General features: G+C 40.4%; 1 protein-coding gene across 1 annotated transcript in view; it reads right to left on the reverse strand.

The window, feature by feature from the left end:
* Positions 1-12088, reverse strand: part of LOC113532275 (uncharacterized) — a 61554-nt gene extending 49466 nt beyond the window's left edge. The window contains exons 1-2 of the mRNA XM_026923579.3: positions 11803-12088; positions 4250-4318 (exon numbers count right to left, since the gene is read on the reverse strand). Of these exons, the coding sequence (XP_026779380.3) occupies positions 4250-4318; positions 11803-11931 (198 nt within the window). The 5' untranslated portion in view covers positions 11932-12088. The remainder of the gene's footprint in view (positions 1-4249; positions 4319-11802) is intronic.
* Between the last annotated feature and the right edge of the window lie 6674 nt (positions 12089-18762).

The following is an 18762-nucleotide window of genomic DNA, read 5'->3' on the forward strand; positions in this document are numbered from 1 at the left end:
TTACGATCTAACATTTTGCCCTTCTGTAGCCTGGTGATTGTATAAATTCTGGACTCTGATTGGTCAGAGGGTGTTGATTAATTTTCTATAACGGCAGCTCTGACAGTACGCTCATTCTAATATGTTGTCGTTTCTATAGTAACGGCTTACAAATCAGCTTTTACAGTGGACCATCCTCATAAACCTAAAAATTGTTGATATGGTGAAATTTTCTGTAAGGAGATGTTTAACATTTTATGGAAGGAGTCTCCAGTGTCAGCGCTTTGTAACAGTTAAAGCTGTAAGTTTAAGTTTTCCGACATTTTCAGGACAGAGGGGTTCTCGGTAACAAGTGACAATTTATTAAAATCATTATTAAAATCAAGAGATAGAAAGAGAACGACTATTTATAACTGTTATAACATAAGTGATAACAGGAAGTTGTTTTGCAGACATTCCACAATATTAAATGTAACAATAAATGGATAGAAAGTATAATAAAAAATTAAAACATTTAAATAAAAATTAAAACAAAGCAAATTGCTGTGATATAGTAGGAATAATAAGGCACTTTGGGATGTGCTGTTATAGGAAAATAGTCAGCTTCAGGGTAGTAACAGTAACTCTGCTTCATCACACGACCTTGTCACCTATATTAGCATGACGCAGCATGAGTGTTTTGTTCCTTACTCAGCTCTCTGGCAAAAGGCAACTCATATTTTGGGTCAATATTACACTTAAGGAAAGACTTCACTATTGTCATTTGTTATTGGCTACATTTTGTATTTATTTAGCCATTTTTTATGTGAAAGCTATTAGCTATTAGTTACTCTCATGCTATCTAGTATTCCTTGGTTCTTTGGGGAAAAGTGACTGTTACAGTTAGTACCGCAATCAGATTGTCACGTTAAGCTAGCTTTACACTTCACAATTATCATCGTAAGCTCACTTTGAAAAATGTTTGCAATTATGCAAGCCTATTTTCTGCATGAAATCTCAGGATCATGCTGATTGATGACGTAAAAACAAAACATAGTCATTTTCTTGAATCACAGGTCTATCGTTAGAGGATCTTCGTCATATAATCGGACGCGGAGGACACACATTATCACACAGCCTATTATAAAATTTAACCAAGATTTTATTTCGATTTCGTACAGTGTGACGCTGAAAACGGCTGAAATCCTAAAGTCTTACTTGTGGCACTAAATTCTTCAGGAAACTTTTACTCAGAGATTCCATTTAAATCTCAGAACGCTATGCTAACGTTGTGTGCTCCTAAAGAACCCAAAGTTTTTAGCAGGAAACATCATGACCTCCTGGGGTCAGGCAACCCACACACACAAAGACACGCAATACACACACGCTCTGGGCCTTAATGTCATTATCTGAGTGTTGTTCGTGTCGACCAGCTTTCTGACGGAGACGTGGAGCAGCACACATGCATGAATGTAGCGCGTCCATTAGCCAGAGTCCATTCAGCCAGATGGCCCTAAGTGAAGAGAGGCCTGCATGCATGCGTGTCCTCAACCCGTTGTCTGAACACACACACACACACAGTTTTAATGATACTGCCTCTGTATGAACCCTTTGGCGAGTGCAGGATGGAGGACTGAGGGTGGGGTAGGACGAGCCAAACAGAAGCGTGTCTCTGTCTCAGCGTCTGCAGCCAAACAGAGGATTCCTCTCACAGAGGCCTGATGTCCACAAAAGCCAGGCTTAGCACTAACAAGGTTAAACCCCGCTGAAAAAGAGTGACTTTTTCAATCAGCCAGATTTGTGTTTCTGCCCTGCGCCGTAATTAGCTTTGCTACGGGACACAGGGGGAGCGAGAGACGAGGAGAGGAGAAGGAGGAAAGGAAGAGAGGCGAGGAGTGCTGGAGGAGGAGATGAAGGGGTGAGAGACAGACAGAGAGAGCGAGCGAGAGAGAGAGGGATGACAGTGGGGAGCATTGTAGCGTTGCTCAGATCGGGAGGAGTAAATCTGATTAGCCGCTCGTGTCAGATGCAGCTTAGCATTCATGGCAACTTTCTACTTTCTGCCTCGCCAGACTATTTTTTTTTTTCTCTCCGTCTTTCTCTTTTATTCTCGCAGCATTTGTCATAAATCCATCCTGTATTTGGCTCTCCACATGAAATGCTCCCGTAGGCTACGTAGTTAGCATTAAAAAAAAAAAGAGTTCCTATCGTGATCTTTTCTATCCCGATCAAATCCATGTCACGGAGAGGAGACGAGTGTTTGTCTGAGGCCTCGCTGCTATGTTTGCCCACCTGTGTGTGTGTGTGTGTGTGATTAGTTTCAGCGCACTGTATTCACTGCTCTTTTGGCTTGCTGCTACCTTAGCAATGTCCTCCAAGTGCATGCGGCGTCCGGGGACACTGTAACCACGGAGACAGTGAGCTATGATGGGAGTAGGTGGGTCAACAAGCCTCTCGTGATAGACTGTTTGGAGTGAGTCGGGGTGGCGAGGGTCAGTGGGGTGATTTAGAGAACATCTTGAGCTATAGAGGAGTGTGTATGCCTTTTGTGTGTGTTTATTGTGTGTTTATTGTTAACTATATGAGTTCTGTGTGTACTTGTGTAGCACATGTTCACGGGTTGCATTTGCATGATTCATACTATGCAGCTGAGTGCAGAAGTTTGTGCACCCTTAAAATTTTTAAATGATATCCCTTGGCAAGACTTGGAATGTGAAAATTCACATGAATTTAGTGCATATGTTTTTATTTTCACGTTCATTTTTCACACGCATGGCACATTCTTTATGTAAACACATAACCTTAACTCTTCTTTGAGTTTATTTGAATTCACGTGTGCAATTTCATGTGATCACGTATTACTGACATAATTATATGTTGAAAAACTTCTCACACGTGTGTTTTCAGAATGGTTCAGAGTCTTTCATTATCATAAATTGCAAATAATTTTAACAAAAAATTTACTTCCTGAATGTTGTATAAATGTCAATTTTCACTCCATTTACTTTATAAAAAGGACTTTTTCAGATCTCTTGCTGTTTGTTTTTTACCACTTCCGACTTCTCAGATGGTTATTTTCCCACTTTTTTGTAAAAGATTAAAAGATTAAATGGTTGTGTTCGCTGTTTTCCCATCGATGTTTGACTTGCTTCAACCTGTTTTAACTTTTCCAGCCTTGTTTTAAGTCAATATACGCCTTAATGATGCAAATTCACCATATATATAGATATATATTGTATATGTGCATGTATATGGCTGTGTGATAAGTGTGTGTTTATTGTCTGTGTCTTTGGATGCGAGGGGTTTTGTGTGTGTGTGTGTGTGTGTGGCATTTGCGGATGTAAAAGAGTCTGTAAGGAGCTGGGAGGATCTTTGTCCCTCTCCTCGCTGTTTGTTTAACCAGAGGCCAAGACAGGAAGCCAGCCCACACAACTCCGCCGTCGCCATGACAACGCCTCTGTTGACTGTGGCACATTTAGCCCCGAGCTGCTTCTGAAGGAAGAGACTACTGAGGACAGGGACAGTTTGTCTCTCTCTCTCTCTCTCTCTATGTGTGTGTGTGTGTGTGTGTGTGTAAGGGAACCACTGTGTATTTAAGTAGTTCAGATTTATTTATTAAATTTTGTGATTATTGAAAACTGCTCTGAAAGTTTTATAAGTTTAATAAGGATGAGATTTTGCATATTTGCTAAGCCAGAGATAAAAGAAATGAACTAGCCGCCATGTTTACAAGTAATATAGGAGGAATAAAGGTGTTTTTTCACTTGAATACAAATGGGAAATGAATTAATGTTAAGTCTCAAAACTGCATAAACCTTGACAATTGTCATGCGCCAGTCTAAAGCACTTTATTATTTAGGTTTTATAATTTATCTAAAAGTTCTATACATTATATATAATATAGTGTATATAATTATTCAATGTATATTATGATTCAGATAGATTTAAGACTGTTGAGTCTCAAAAATGCGTGCATTCATTATAACTTTGTCAGCTGTAATGTGTCAGGTTTACTTTTTCATTTAATTTCGTTTTAATTTAATTAATTTTTTTTTACAAAGAACATATAAATATTATACTGTATATATCATATAAATTATGTTTGTTTTTGTATTTGAAGATAGATAGATAGTTCTGTTTCAAGGTTTTTGCCTGCAATCAGTTGGTGTTATTATTACACAGTTCATGTCTAAATATAATTTCAGTAAAAACAACAAAAAAAAAATCACGATCATGGTGCAGATAAACTAGTACACTAATAATCTTGCTTTTAGCATGTTACGATGCTCACTGTGTGATGATGCCTTCCTCTGTCCCATAACACTGCTCTGCTGACGAAGGAGAAATAACAAGATGGCGCCTGTGAAGAAAAAAGAAGTTGTTTTTTAAAATAAACACACACTTTCAAGGAGATTTTTAGGCACGAATCTAGTAATTATTGAACACAGAAAAGAAATAAAAACCCTTAGTGTACACACACACACACACACACACATACACACACACAAACACAGTGTGCATCATAGACCTTCTTCTCAGTGCATCAATTACCCCTCTGTCCTGCTTGTGTGCCCTGAGTTGAATCTCAAAAGCGACGCTGTCCACCTTTATCATCGTCCGGTCAGCTCTCTGTGACCCTCGCAGCACAAACCATACTCTGCTGGACAACTCTTTCTTTCTGCCTTTCTTTCTCCCCACTCTGATCTGTCCCCATCTGTCAGATGTGACAACCGTCCATCCCATTCTATCAATCTCTCTGTCCCTGTCCTTTTCTCTTCACTCAGAGCTCATCCATCTCTCATTGGCAGACTCCATAGACTCCGAGTCAGCACAGGCCCCATGAGGCAGCACGGCTTCTTTCACTGGCCATACAGCCACCAGGAGGACTCCCACAGAGGTTAAATGATGAAGGGAGTTGGGTGTTTGATGAACATCATCCTCTGCTTGGTCACTCCATGAGTATGCAGTTCATTCCATATGCTTGCTTTCTTTGCTTATTCACCGCTAAAAGGTTGCACAGTGTCCCAAACTATGTTTGTGTGCTCCACAGAAGCCTAATTATAGTGTAGATACTATATGTGGGCTGAAAATGTGAGTTTGTGTAATATCTGCATATTTAAAACATGTAATTTATGTGTGTGCATCACTTTCTGTCAGTAAAAACTGCTGAGAATATGTATTGGGTCCTTTTAATTTCCTGTTTTTTATGTTAGTGTGTAGATGTAATTGAGGTAAGGTGGGACAGAACCATCATTCCATCTTACACCCTAAGCCTGGGGTTATACTTTGTGTGTAGCATTGTTCACATACATGCGTATCTTTTGTACATCTGGAAGATTAAGAGTGAGATCCACTAGAGGGCATGTTTAAAGGTGAAACATCCCTGTCATGCAGGTTTCCATATCCCTGTAAAATGTTTAGCAATTTCATTCCAGCTATTCTGGGATTTGAATTTGTCGCCGTACAGCAGCATGGGAATGTTAAACACACTGAAAACCTCTTTACATTTCTTTTTAAAGCTTGACATTCCCTGTTCTACTGCCCCGCTATGTTGAACCTTTATGTGCCCCTTATACTGCCTCACCACACTGCCTGACTATACTGCCCTTCATTCTGCCTTGCTATACTGCCTCCTTTCTTTACTGCCCTGCTATGCTACCTTTCTATACTGTATACACTTGAAACCTAGCTAGTTTTGTAACTAACTAGCTAACAGTGTAGCTGAATCTTGCTAACTAGATATCTGTTTAACAAAGTCGAGTGAGGTATGGACAGTAAGGAATAAACTATTAACTAACAGTTAAGAAGTTGCTAGTGCTCAATTTGATAGTGTAAAGGCTTCACTGTGATGCATCAAGACAGAAGATATTTTAGGATCATGCAAAAGCTAATAAAAGAAATGCTGGTGAAATAAAGAGGTCTTGGGCACAGAATAAGGACCATGTGCAAAGAGTTTATTAAATAGATGCAGAGTCAAAACTAGTCCATAGTCGTGGACTGTGGGCTGTGGGTAACTTGGGCAGGGGGATAAGGCATCAGGCTTTGGAAAATTGCTCTGTGACTGTGAGAATGGTAATGTGACCTTGTTAATTGGGATGATTGGTGATGAATACTGAACATTTCTTAACATACTGCTCAATTTTCCTTCTTATTGTTCCCCACCAGACCTTGTTTCCCACTAACCTCTGAGTCCTTGTAATGCCAGGGTGTTTAGAACTTGGGCACCCACTGAATTACTTCCTCTTACATCGTTTGAGGGATGTATGGGTTTAACGTTGGGCATTTAGAACTCTTGGGGTCTTCTTGTTGTGCATGTTGGATCTCTTACATGATCTCCCATTGTACTGGGGGTAGGAAACAGAACTTAGAAAGGATAGGTTCAGGAGTTTGTTGGATATGAAGGCTTTCAAATATTCACGCCAGAGAGTCTGAATTACCATGCTTAGAAATAATTCTATAGGTTATTAAAAAGTTAAAATGTTTGAAATAATAGGGCCAACCTGGCTTGACAAATGATAAGTCTTTTGCTGACTTGATATACTCTAGATTTTTGTGGTCTTTCTTTATAATGAAGGAGTTTTTGGAGCCCACCAGTGAGCGCCTCCGGTCCTCTAAAGTGGCCATGATGGTGAGGATGTTGTGCCTCAATGTTCCACTCAAGAATCTTCCACCATTCTGAACCCTCTGATAAAATGCCAGTAAAAATTTGCAAAACCTAAAAAGCGTTAAAGATCCTTGGCTGTTTTGGGCTGAAGCCAGGAGGCAAGACCATCCACTTTACTCTGGGTCATCTCTACCACATTCTCATCAAGGACATAACCTAGGAACTTGACTGAAGGTTTGTGAAACTCACATTTCTCCAACTTGCAATACACGTTGTTCTCTAACAGTCTTCTTAGTACAGCCATCTTAGTACCTGGGTGATATGCTCTGCTTCAGTTCTTGAGTAGATCAATATGCATTCTATGTAGATGATCACACTAGGAGTGCAGGAAATCTCACAGATCTTCATTTACGAAGGCCTGGAAATCAGATGGTGCATTGACAAGACCATAAGGCATGACCAGATATTCATAACGGCTCATGATATTAATAAATGGCATCTTCCATTCCTCATCTTCCCTGATACATATCAGATTATAGCCGCTTTGCAGGTCGAGTTTTGTGAACACTTTAGGTTCTCTTACCTGCTCAATGTTAGATAGAACTTTGTCTGAAGTGCTGGCTCACTCTATCCACTCTTACCTGCGACTGTGTGGAAGGTTAATGCACATTTGGCCATGGATATGTTCCTTGTCTGAGTGAGAGCAGCCTCTTGCTGGTGTGTTTGCCTGATTCAGAGTAATCATACACTTCACTTCTCGTTTGAAGTCTGCATAGGACCGGTGCAGTGTTGCATGGGTCGCGGGTGGCAGTGGCCCAGGTGAGCACACTCCTGGTTAGCAAAGTTAACACTTTGTGGATTTTGTTCACTCTTCTGAAAAAAATGAGATGAAGCACTGGGAAAAAGAATGGCACATTGAATTAAAAAAATCCTTTACTAGGGAAGCCATTATATTTATCAGTCAAAGCAAAAGGAATGCGTTGAAGAAACATTTCTGCATTTGTGGAACTAGTCCAGGGTCATCAACAAAAGTATCAGACCAGATTGAGGGAGGACAAGTCCAAAAACATGATCCAAAGAACAGTCACAAAGACAAAGCAGAGTTTAAAAAAAAACAGGCATCAGATAAGCTTGAAAACCAGAAAAGACAAAAGGCAAAAATCACAATAAGGCAAAAGGGGGTCATAGACAAATAAGCTATCTGAGAGAACACTGCACTGAACTGAAAAGGTTGCTGACAAACTGGAAAGTTTTGCATCTATTGAAAAGTCCATGTGCTTGTTTTTTAAAACATGCAAACAGGAAATGGGTAAAATGACCAGAGAAGTGGTTCAGAGGGTGCCCTCTACCTGTCTGGAGAGAAAATGCCCAGGCTCGATATTACAACTGGAGTGTAGTTAGCTAAATTAAGCCTGAGGGACAGAAACCGAGATATTAAAACTTATTTTAATCACAATTTTCATATCATTGTTGACTTTGTACTTCACAGAATACCACTTACATTAAGGGCTTTTATTGTATTTATAGCTTTTATTGGCACTCATGAAAGAAGGAGAGCTCCTCCATGTCCTAAATCCTAATTTAACCCCAGGCTATGAAGAAATAAATTTGCAAAACATCTGCAGCATTTATTTTTTGTACTTATTTGTAGGGTATTGATGAAACCACAGCTGCATTAGCAACAGTAATTACATTTTAACACATAAACTCCATCAGAATAGGATCAGTTTTAGATATTATACATATACATGTGTGAATGAATGTGATGAATCCGCAGTCACTAGCACTTTGGGTTGTATGTCAGTCTTTCACTACCTACCCCTGATTAGCACATGGCCTCCCAAAATGACAGGGGACAATGTTCTTAACTAATGCTCCTCATTGAAAGAAAAAAATGTCCTGTAATTTCTGCACCCCTAATTATGCTCTTTACCTGAATGGCCACTGGTTGGTGGACAATGATCCATTTCCAGAGCTGAATCGCAGCCACTTGGGCCACAATAACCTGTCTACTTCCTAATTACACCCTGAATGTGAAATCAAGTGCATTTGGACACCCAGCACGGGTGAGCCGGGGTCTGGAAAGGCCTGAATAGAGAGATTAGATGAGAGGAGAAAGAAAGGCTACTGGATCTCACTGAAAAACGAGCCGGAAAGACAGAAATTGTATTCCTGGAATATATATACCAAGTTCTTTGGATGCAGCAGGATGAAACAAAACAAATTTTCAAATTTGATTGATTACTTTTCTATAAAAGTATAAAAGCTCTGACAGTAGTTATATAGGTTATAGTAATGTGCTTGTTCTAATATGTTATTGTTTCTACAGTATAATCAGATTCAGGATGGTAAGTGTAACTCTGCTTCATCACACCACCCCACAATTGATTATTTTCCTAGAACTGCATGCCCTGAAGTGTTTTATTATTTACATGAATATATTGTTTTAAGAAATGCGGAAGAATGTAATAAAACAATTACAATGTTGTTGTCGATTTTAAACGAAGTCCACGAGAACGTTGTAAAGAAATTTGAAGTGTGTGACTTTAATACAATATTAAGGCGTGTACACTTCACTTACATGCATAACTATCACCAGAGTCATAGGGGGACAACTGGTTAAGGTTTCCTGGACTCAGACGATCCAATAACATGTGAAATAGGCTCATTAGCTTAATATCTTTTGGTCAGAAGTGAAGGTTTTGTATCAGAAAAGTTTTTATTTACATCTTACGAATTGTACATCTTACGAAGCTGCTCTGAATTAAAACAATGAAAAAAATTGGAGTCTAACTATTATGAGTTAAAGCCATACAGTTCAGAAATCCTTTAGGTGTACCTAGTGTTTTTTGTCTTGTCTGTTAGTGTGATTTATCTTCTTAAATAGTATCAAAAGATTTTATTAGAAAGTGTTTAAAGTTATAGTCCTCAAGCTAAGCTGTGTTTGCTATTCAAGTGCCAGATCTCTGTTCCCATTTTAACCCCTGCTTATATAGATACAACAATCAACACCTCACAGATAAGACCAAGCAAAATCAGAGATTAAATCCTGACAAAACCTCCTTCTCAAATGAAAGTCACAGCTCCTGTTCCTTTTTTAAGCTCGCTGGCTGTTTTTAATCATCATGAAGCCATGTCAGGTGAAGCCCTTGCTCTGATTAGATGTCATATTCATGCTGTAATCCTACACCTCACAAGCGAGGACAAAGCCCGATGTCCATATGAGCATTTGAGTGAACATGAGGAGGTCCAAAAACCTGGCATCTTGTGCTTCCCTGCCATGTTCTTGATGTTCTGATCATTGACTTTCCTAACGAGATTGGACAGGCGTGATTGGTGCATCCCGTGGTCCGATACACCAAATGAGATTAGACAGGCTCCAGGCAGATGGGCTTTTCCATTGCAAGGCTGCATTCTCAGGGACCCTGTTCCTCAGGGTCTTCCTGTCTAGCGGCAACGTTGTTTACAGCATTGCTGCACGCCCACGTGGGTCAAACAGGAAATAAGCACAGGACAGGGACACAGGAAATATGAGAGTGGCTTATCAATGCAGAGTAGGTGGAGGGGCTTAGATCGAATTACCTAATAGGAATGAAACAAGAAAGAGAGGCTGCTGATTCTTTCCTTCGTCTATCTATCTCTCTCTGTCTCTCTCACCGCCATCTGGCTGGTTCCTGGAGAAGCTCCTGAGCCCTGTATGTTTTATTAATTCACTTTTGCCTAATTGCACTCTCCTGCGTGAGCCTGCTAGCATGAATAGACATTTAATCAGCGTTTAATCAGCTGGCTAATCAGCGCTGCAGAACACGAACTTGAGATCAGTGCATCAGCATGATGGGGACACACACCGTAAACAGAATGAAAGAGGCTGGTTTCCTGGGTTATCCGAGGCAAGACTTACTAGGGGTGTAAACATCAGGCTTCCACAAAATAGTGTTATTTCAATTCTTACAGCAATGATTCACACAGTTATTAGGCCTATTTTTGTTTGCACCTGCCTGTAATGTTTTCTAACAAATGTGTTGGTTTTAATTTGCAAAATCTAAACAAATTAGCCTGCTAATTTAAGCCACCATGACCCTGACCAGGCAGTTACTAAGGATGTTGTAAATGCATTGCACTGCTTGTCCTGCAAGCTAACAGCTTACTTACAAACACGTGAAAGTACCTCTAGTTTCAACCAGATGCCCGGTGAACCTTTCTGGCAAACTTTCTTAAAAAACAAAACTAATAGTGCACCACCTATTCGAATCCGTAGAATTCTACAGATTCGAATTCTTTGTAGTTGTTTAGAATACATTATCTCTTCATTCTGATAATACATCAGTACAGCATCTCCAAATGTCTGATTTCCACTTAGGAGAAAATACCCTGACCCGGCATCATGTCAAACATTATTAACCCATAGAACCCCCTAAACGAACTTATAGCGAAGCCATTTCTGACAAACCACATTACACAGACATGCATGGTTGATGTTGCGACAAGAGAATTACCAAACCAGGCCACACCCCGACAGCGTTGGCGCACAAACCTGACAACACGGCACATCAATCAAAACACAATGGGACATAGAGCAGATGAGGAAATCCTTTCCCCCCTTCCTCCAAAACAAAGAGGTCTCTAAACTGCAACCCCATTAAGAGGTGACAATGAGCGCAAGCCGTGCTCCTTAGCATGGAAGGGGACAAGGATAAAACCCACACACAAAACAACACAGTAGCCCAACGTCCCGCTCCGGATCGGCTTCGGTAAAGGGTGAATGCGGGCTCCTGGGGAATCGGCTTTACTGGGGTTCGTCCTCACTGGACAATTGTGTGTGTGAGTGTTGATTCAGAGGGTCAGAGGCTTCATAGACTCCGTGACCCCAAAAGGAGAGTGTGGAATCACTGGGGGACCAACAGAGCTTTCTGTCTTTCTTTTTTTCGCACTAATCTGCGTCAGAGATCAATATGGCGAAGACCAACAGGACAAAGCAGAGAACAGGATTTAGCAGGCTGTCCGATTTTGGAGGCTCACTAGGGGGGCATAAAGCTGAAACTTTCTCTGCCAGGCACTGACCTTTAGCAATACGGGCACACCAGTGGTCAACCTGCTTATCATTCATTAGCATCAGACACCTGGGCAGATGCTAAAGTCTGATACAAAGTCTGCTGTCTCACTGGGGTGAACTTTTTTCTTTCGTTTGTAACCAGAGATCAGAGTCACCTTGGTTATTGAGATCCGTTTAAAAGACTCACCATGGTCTCCCGAGGCCAGGCGCTGTTGTAGACACGTCTCCCAGAGCGATGGACACGGAGGAAGGGACGACTCGTGCTATGTAGTCCATTTAGAAACTGATGGTCGATGCCTTCTTCACGTATCCACATGGACAGGTTTTCGGTCAAACTTGTCCGAGCACCAATAACAGCTTGTATTTTGTCGTTTTTAAAATGATTTTCTGATCTTCCTTCCAGCTTTCTTTTGTCCTTTTCTGCCTTGTGAACTAACAGGAGTTCAGGAACAGCGTTATAGTTGGGGAATGTGTGTGTGTGTGTGTGTGTGTGTGTTAACATTGTTAATTATTACCACTGTACCAAAGTGGGTGCAGGAAATGTCTCACACATGCATGAACACGAAGAGAACAAAAAGGAAACAAATCATAAATTTATCATTATTAGCTAGCCCATAAATTTGTGTATGTAAATTTATTAGTCTAATTTTTTTTTTTCAGTTGTCTGAAGACCTCATTGATGACCTAATTACTGTTCTATCCTTACATCAGACGTAAAGAATAAAAATCCAGCTAGCATCTTTATCATGTCCTGATATGTTTAGCCAGAAGATTACACCTCAGCTGATGTGTGTAGTGCAGCAGGCGGTGGGATTCATAGTTACAGCTACAGAATGAAATCGTTTGCTTTGAGCCAGTCAATAAGGAGTAGGGTTTATTTTCTTTTTCTGATTATTTCTGTCTTTTCGTACTTATCAACTACCAGTCAACTACAAATAACAATCTTAATAACATGAATATAATATCTGTTTGTCCTGGGAGTTCGATCTACTGATTTGTCCGCATGTATTACAAAATAGTGACCTCTATATAGGCAAGATTGAGCCAGACCCCAACTAAAATACTGTCCATTCTCCACACACACGCACACACACACACACGCAGAGACACACAGACGTCTAAACAGAGGACAGGAGCAGCAGGACAAAGAGCTTTTGAGTAGCTGTGGACATGGATCAGGTTGTGTCCTGCTCCATACAGAAATCTGCCCGACTTAATTATATTAGTAAGGATTTACAGAGACGCTGCGAGGAAACAATGCACCCTATCAATTCCACAAATCAGAACTAATTAGCGGGAATGTGTGTGTGTGTGTGTGTGTGTGTGTGTGTGTGGGTGTGAGGGAGGGAGTGACCGAGAGATAAAGAAAGATAGAGAATGTATGTGTGTGTGTGTGTGTGTGTGTGTGTGTGTGTGTGGTGGAGGGACTGCACACTATCAGCAATTTCAATCAGATCTTATTAGCTCGAGAGTCTCTTGAGGTTTGTTGGTCTGTTTTGCTCTCTTTGCTTGGCCGAATTTAAAATCGGATGTGAAACATTAACAAGAGTAACTAGCCTTAACCTCGAGTGACACAGAGGGAGATATTTCACACACACACACACACACACACACACACACACACACACACACACACAGGCATAGACTGGTTTAGTCTTCTACACAAAGACACTCACGCTGAAATCTATTTTTTTATATATGTATATATGAGTAGTTACTCCGAGCTCAGGATGCTAAACCGTTACTAAATCCATCTGCCTACACACTACAGGGAGCAGTGCAATGCATCCTGGGTAATCCAGGTGTCACAAAGCCAGTTGCTAAGACACAGATACGAAAATGCTTTGTAGGGAAAAACGCTTTGTTCAGGAATAATCAGGACAGTATGCTCAGATCTCACTTGGAACGACTTGGACAACAATGACACACTTTAATAATTTCTTCTTTATTATAATACTTCAACCCCAACTAAATATATTTCTGTCGTCACACCCAAGGCCGCATTAAGCCAATACGCTACGAGAACTAGTCGAGAGTCATGTTAGAACATCGTAACATAAGATACGACAGTAGTGTCATTGAAATAATACGAGTTTCAAATGAATAAGTGAAGAAAATATGAAATGAAATAAAATGAAGACAAACACAAGAAATGTTCCAAATGTTCTTCCTGTGTCCGTGTGGGATTCCTCCAGGTTCTCTGGTTTTCTCCCATCTCCCAAAAACATGCCAGTTGGTGGACTGGCTGAGATAAATTGTCCCTAGGTGTGAATATGTGTGAATGAGTGTGTGAATGTGTGAGTGTGTGTATAGTGCCTTGTGACGAACTGGCGTCCTATTCAGGGTGAATTCCTGACTCACACCCAGTGTTCCCAGGATCCTCCAGGGTGAATTCCCGACTCAAGCCCAGTGTTCCCGGGATCCTCCAGGGTGAATTCCTGACTCACGCCCAGTGTTCCCGGAATCCTCCAGGGTGAATTCCCGACTCAAGCCCAGTGTTCCCGGTATCCTCCAGGGTGAATTCCCGACTCAAGCCCAGTGTTCCCGGTATCCTCCAGGGTGAATTCCCGACTCACGCCCAGTGTTCCCGGTATCCTCCAGGGTGAATTCCCGACTCAAGCCCAGTGTTCCTGGGATCCTCCAGGGTGAATTCCTGACTCACGCCCAGTGTTCCCGATATCCTCCAGGGTGAATTCCCGACTCACGCCTAGTGTTCCCGGGATCCTCCAGGGTGAATTCCCGACTCAAGCCCAGTGTTCCCGGGATCCTCCAGGGTGAATTCCCGACTCAAGCCCAGTGTTCCCGGGATCCTCCAGGGTGAATTCCTGACTCACGCCCAGTGTTCCCGGTATCCTCCAGGGTGAATTCCCGACTCAAGCCCAGTGTTCCCGGTATCCTCCAGGGTGAATTCCCGACTCACGCCCAGTGTTCCCGGTATCCTCCAGGGTGAATTCCCGACTCAAGCCCAGTGTTCCCGGGATCCTCCAGGGTGAATTCCTGACTCACGCCCAGTGTTCCCGATATCCTCCAGGGTGAATTCCCGACTCACGCCTAGTGTTCCCGGGATCCTCCAGGGTGAATTCCTGACTCACGCCCAGTGTTCCCGGTATCCTCCAGGGTGAATTCCCGACTCACGCCCAGTGTTCCCGGTATCCTCCAGGGTGAATTCCCGACTCAAGCCCAGTGTTCCCGGGATCCTCCAGGGTGAATTCCTGACTCACGCCCAGTGTTCCCGGTATCCTCCAGGGTGAATTCCCGACTCAAGCCCAGTGTTCCCGGTATCCTCCAGGGTGAATTCCTGACTCACGCCCAGTGTTCCCAGGATCTTCCTTGATGAATTCCCGACTCAGTGTTCCCGGGATCCACTATGACCTTGACCAGGATAAAGTGAAGATGAACAAGTGATTGGACGATTGGCGTGCCATTTAGCCTTTGCAACTTAACTTAAAAGTTAAACTTTATTATTATTTTTATTTTCAATTTGATTTTTCGTTGGTTTCAAGGTTTCTTTGCAGCATTTTGCTCTTAAATGAGTAACAGCGTTGAGTATTTTTTAGCATAGAAGTAGCAAACACACAAAATGTGGTTAACTAGCATGCACACTAATGGCATGACGACATTAAGGATATTTTAATGATTAAATTTAAATATGTATTTTTTAATTAATAATTGACTTTCAGTCTATAATTTATGTAATAAGTTTGTAATTTCAAAGTGACCTCATCCTTCAACGACACATCACTGTAAATAATAGAAAAAAAAGATTGAGAGAATTTACTTTTCTTCTTCCTGTGATCTTCAGAAAATTCAGATAATGCAACTTCCTGTTAAAGATGTGACTTCATCATATTTGGAATATTCCAAATATTTCATGTGTTTTTAAGTAAGAGGGTTCAGTGAATTAACTAAAACGTAGATTATTATTATTTTTTTTTTTATTTTCATAATCTATAATGGATGATTTGTGGAACACTATGCTTCGAACAATGGATTCACACATTAATGCAAAAAGAATATGATTTTTGAAGTATTTTAAGGATTATATTTGAAGGTATAGTGTACTTATAGTGAGCTCAGGCACAAATGCTGCTTTCAGTCAGAAAGTGCTGTAGATTTTATTAAAGTTATAAGTGATTTATCTGAAACATGTATCTAGACTGTTGTGTGTAAATTTCTGTACAGATTTGTAAATGTAATATCAATGGAATCGCCCTAACACGTTACTTTTGTCTAAATTCAACAATATCATATCGTGTTGCTGTTTAAGTTTCAGAGGATGAGCTCTTCCGGCTCTGCGGCGTATTGTCAGCCTCCAGCTTGTGAAGACAAAAAGCCGGCGACCCCGAGTGGAGCGTGATCAGCAGGAGAGCGGATCCCTGAGTGGACAGCTTACTCTAGGCCCATGCTTCATCTCAGCTTCATCTCCAGGCCCCCTCGCTGGGATGTTAGTTCCCCATTCCAGGAGTGTGTTGTCTTCGGCCTCCTGACACGCAGCACAATATGGCCTCCACACATCTCCATTTATTACTTCCTGGTTTGCAATACGGAGGCATTTTTGTGTCAGTCGCCTCCCTCGCTTCTGAGTGCGCTTCTCTGCATGGGGCCACTACTGCATAGCCACGGAGCTCCACCTTTGCCCTGTGTGTGTGTGTGTGTGTGTGTGTGTGTGCGTGTGTGTGTATGAGTGTGAACAAACATGATGTTTAGTCTCTTTGACTTCTAATTTCAGTGACGAAACAGAACGTCTTAACATTATTCTAATGTTCACTGTCTGCATATTATGATGAATATTTATAAAAGTTATTCGTTTTTTATAATAATAAATAGTTTATTTACAAAATCCTTCCTAATCATGCTCCTTACCAGCTGTAAGACACATATTCCTGTCTGTTGTAAGTACAGAAAAGTCACATGACCTTCAGATGGGAATAATCACATGATTCTTATTTGAAATTTGTGTTTTTAGACGCTTCACGTGTTATATTTTTCATGTTTAGCGCACATCCATATTTTCACGTGTCATGTTACTCGTGTTTGTTATTTGTTAGTTGAGGTCACGTGTCATTCCAGAGCTATAACATGGTCAAATGCACCTTCACACGTTTTCCACGTGTTATCACGTATTAATCACATGATCACAGATGTGAAATTTACACAAAATGCTAAAAAATTGTTAAGATATGAACGTTAAGATGTAAATCCAAATGATATTTCTGAATGTAGGATAAATGTGGAAATTTATTGCACTTTTTTTTAATCTCTCCTGCTGTTTTGTTTTGAATTTTTATTTTATGTATGAGTAATATTCAAATGCATAAAATAATAATACAAAAATAAAATTATAGAAGCAATATAAGTATTTATATTTCTCAGATATAGTTACATATCTGTTAAGGATATGATTTTTACTCATTTTCTAAGACATTGCGTGATTTATGTGGTTATATAGAACTGAGTTCAAAAGTTTGCGCACCATTGCTTCAAAACTTTTAATGTTTTACACACAGAATGGTCTAAACATGAGGGTTAAGATATTAATACTGAAAATCAAAATTATATTTCTCAAGGTAAGATCAGTGTGGACTTTTATTCCATGTTGTAGATCTCCTGCTGTTTGTTTCATGTTTTTATGAATCTCATCGCTGTATACTTAACCATAAAATATAATACTGCTAAAAATTAGTATCTGTATTTTGTACATATAATTAAATATTACACTTAAGTATTTGTAGAAAGTATGATTTCTACTCATTTTCCAAGACTTTGCATGATGTATATGGTTTTATGTTCAATTTATAGGATTTATATACAATTGAGTCCAAAAGTTTGTGCACCCTTGTTGCAAAATTTGCAGTGTGACTTACACATGCTCAAAAAGTGAACATAAAGAACTTTTGTCCCAATTTTTTGATTTTCTTTTCAATTATTTTTGAACACTCTTTGGTCTTTTCATTGTATCTCTGTTTTTTTCTATTTCTGACTAATAGTTTTTACTCTTGGATATGTTTCTTTGTACTTCTCTAACAGTGGAAGTTTCTGGTATAGTGTTAAACTTAAACAAATCGAGTGTGTGTTGATTGTTTTAAGCTCTTAGACACTTTAATAAAGCAAATGTAAAGAAACTAACTAGAGCATGCCAATGGGATACAAACATTTGAAAATGATAATAAAGAAAATTGCTAATGGAAACTTAACTGCTGTAATATTTATTTACTGAATTTGGTAATTTTGTAAGTAAGATTTATTTATAAAGTTTGTTTAAAACAAGTCACATTGACTAAAGTGTTGCATGCTGAAAAAAGTTGGTACAAGAATTAAATATCATGAGAAATATATACAAAAATAAATCGATAAAATAACTTAAAAAGCCAGGCAAACAAATAACAACACAAAAATTGCAACAAATGTCTCAGAATATCAGCTATCGACTCTGCTGGGACTTTTTTTCCGCCCGTAAAAAAAGCAAAGGGATACAAACTTTTGCCGCCAACTGTGGAAGAGCGATGTGAAAGGAAGGGTTAAACCATGTTTCCAGCTTGTGATAGAGAGTAAGAATGGCGAACGCATGAACAATATCTCGCCTGAGGCCTGAGCTCACTTTGGACAGCCTATTCATCACATCTCCAAGTGAACAAGAGAAAAAAGGAAACTCCAAACTCTATGTAAAGCCCTTTTCGCTGATGATTTGTTATTCTCTTCTTTTTATTTTTTTCTTATTCTCTTAAATGGCCAAAAAGAAGAGAGAGAGAGAGTGAGAGAGAGAAAGCGAGAGAGAGAGAGAGAGAGAGAGAGAGAGAGAGAGGAAGGAGGGGAAGGGAGGGGAGAAGAGGATGGATAGAGGGGGTGCTTTTAAAAGGAGGAAGGCCTGCATAAATTTTACATCCACAAGGCAGCAGCGTGCATAGTGATTGTCGCTTCCCCTAAAAAACTTTCCTTTCTTTCTCTTTTTTTCAGAAAACACTTTCCTGGCTGAATAGGCACCTATTAGTGACTCCATTATGGAGGCCGGGCTCTTCAATAGCTCCTGGCTGAGAAGCTTTATGCCACAGCCTCGGGGCTCAATGCAGCCCACCCCTCTCCGAACCCCCCACTGTGCCCTTACACTGTATAGGTAGAGCCAGTGTGGAGCTGTGTGTGTGTGTGTGTG

The sequence above is a fragment of the Pangasianodon hypophthalmus genome, chromosome 18 (assembly GCF_027358585.1).
Source record: "Pangasianodon hypophthalmus isolate fPanHyp1 chromosome 18, fPanHyp1.pri, whole genome shotgun sequence".
Lineage (NCBI taxonomy): Eukaryota > Metazoa > Chordata > Actinopteri > Siluriformes > Pangasiidae > Pangasianodon > Pangasianodon hypophthalmus.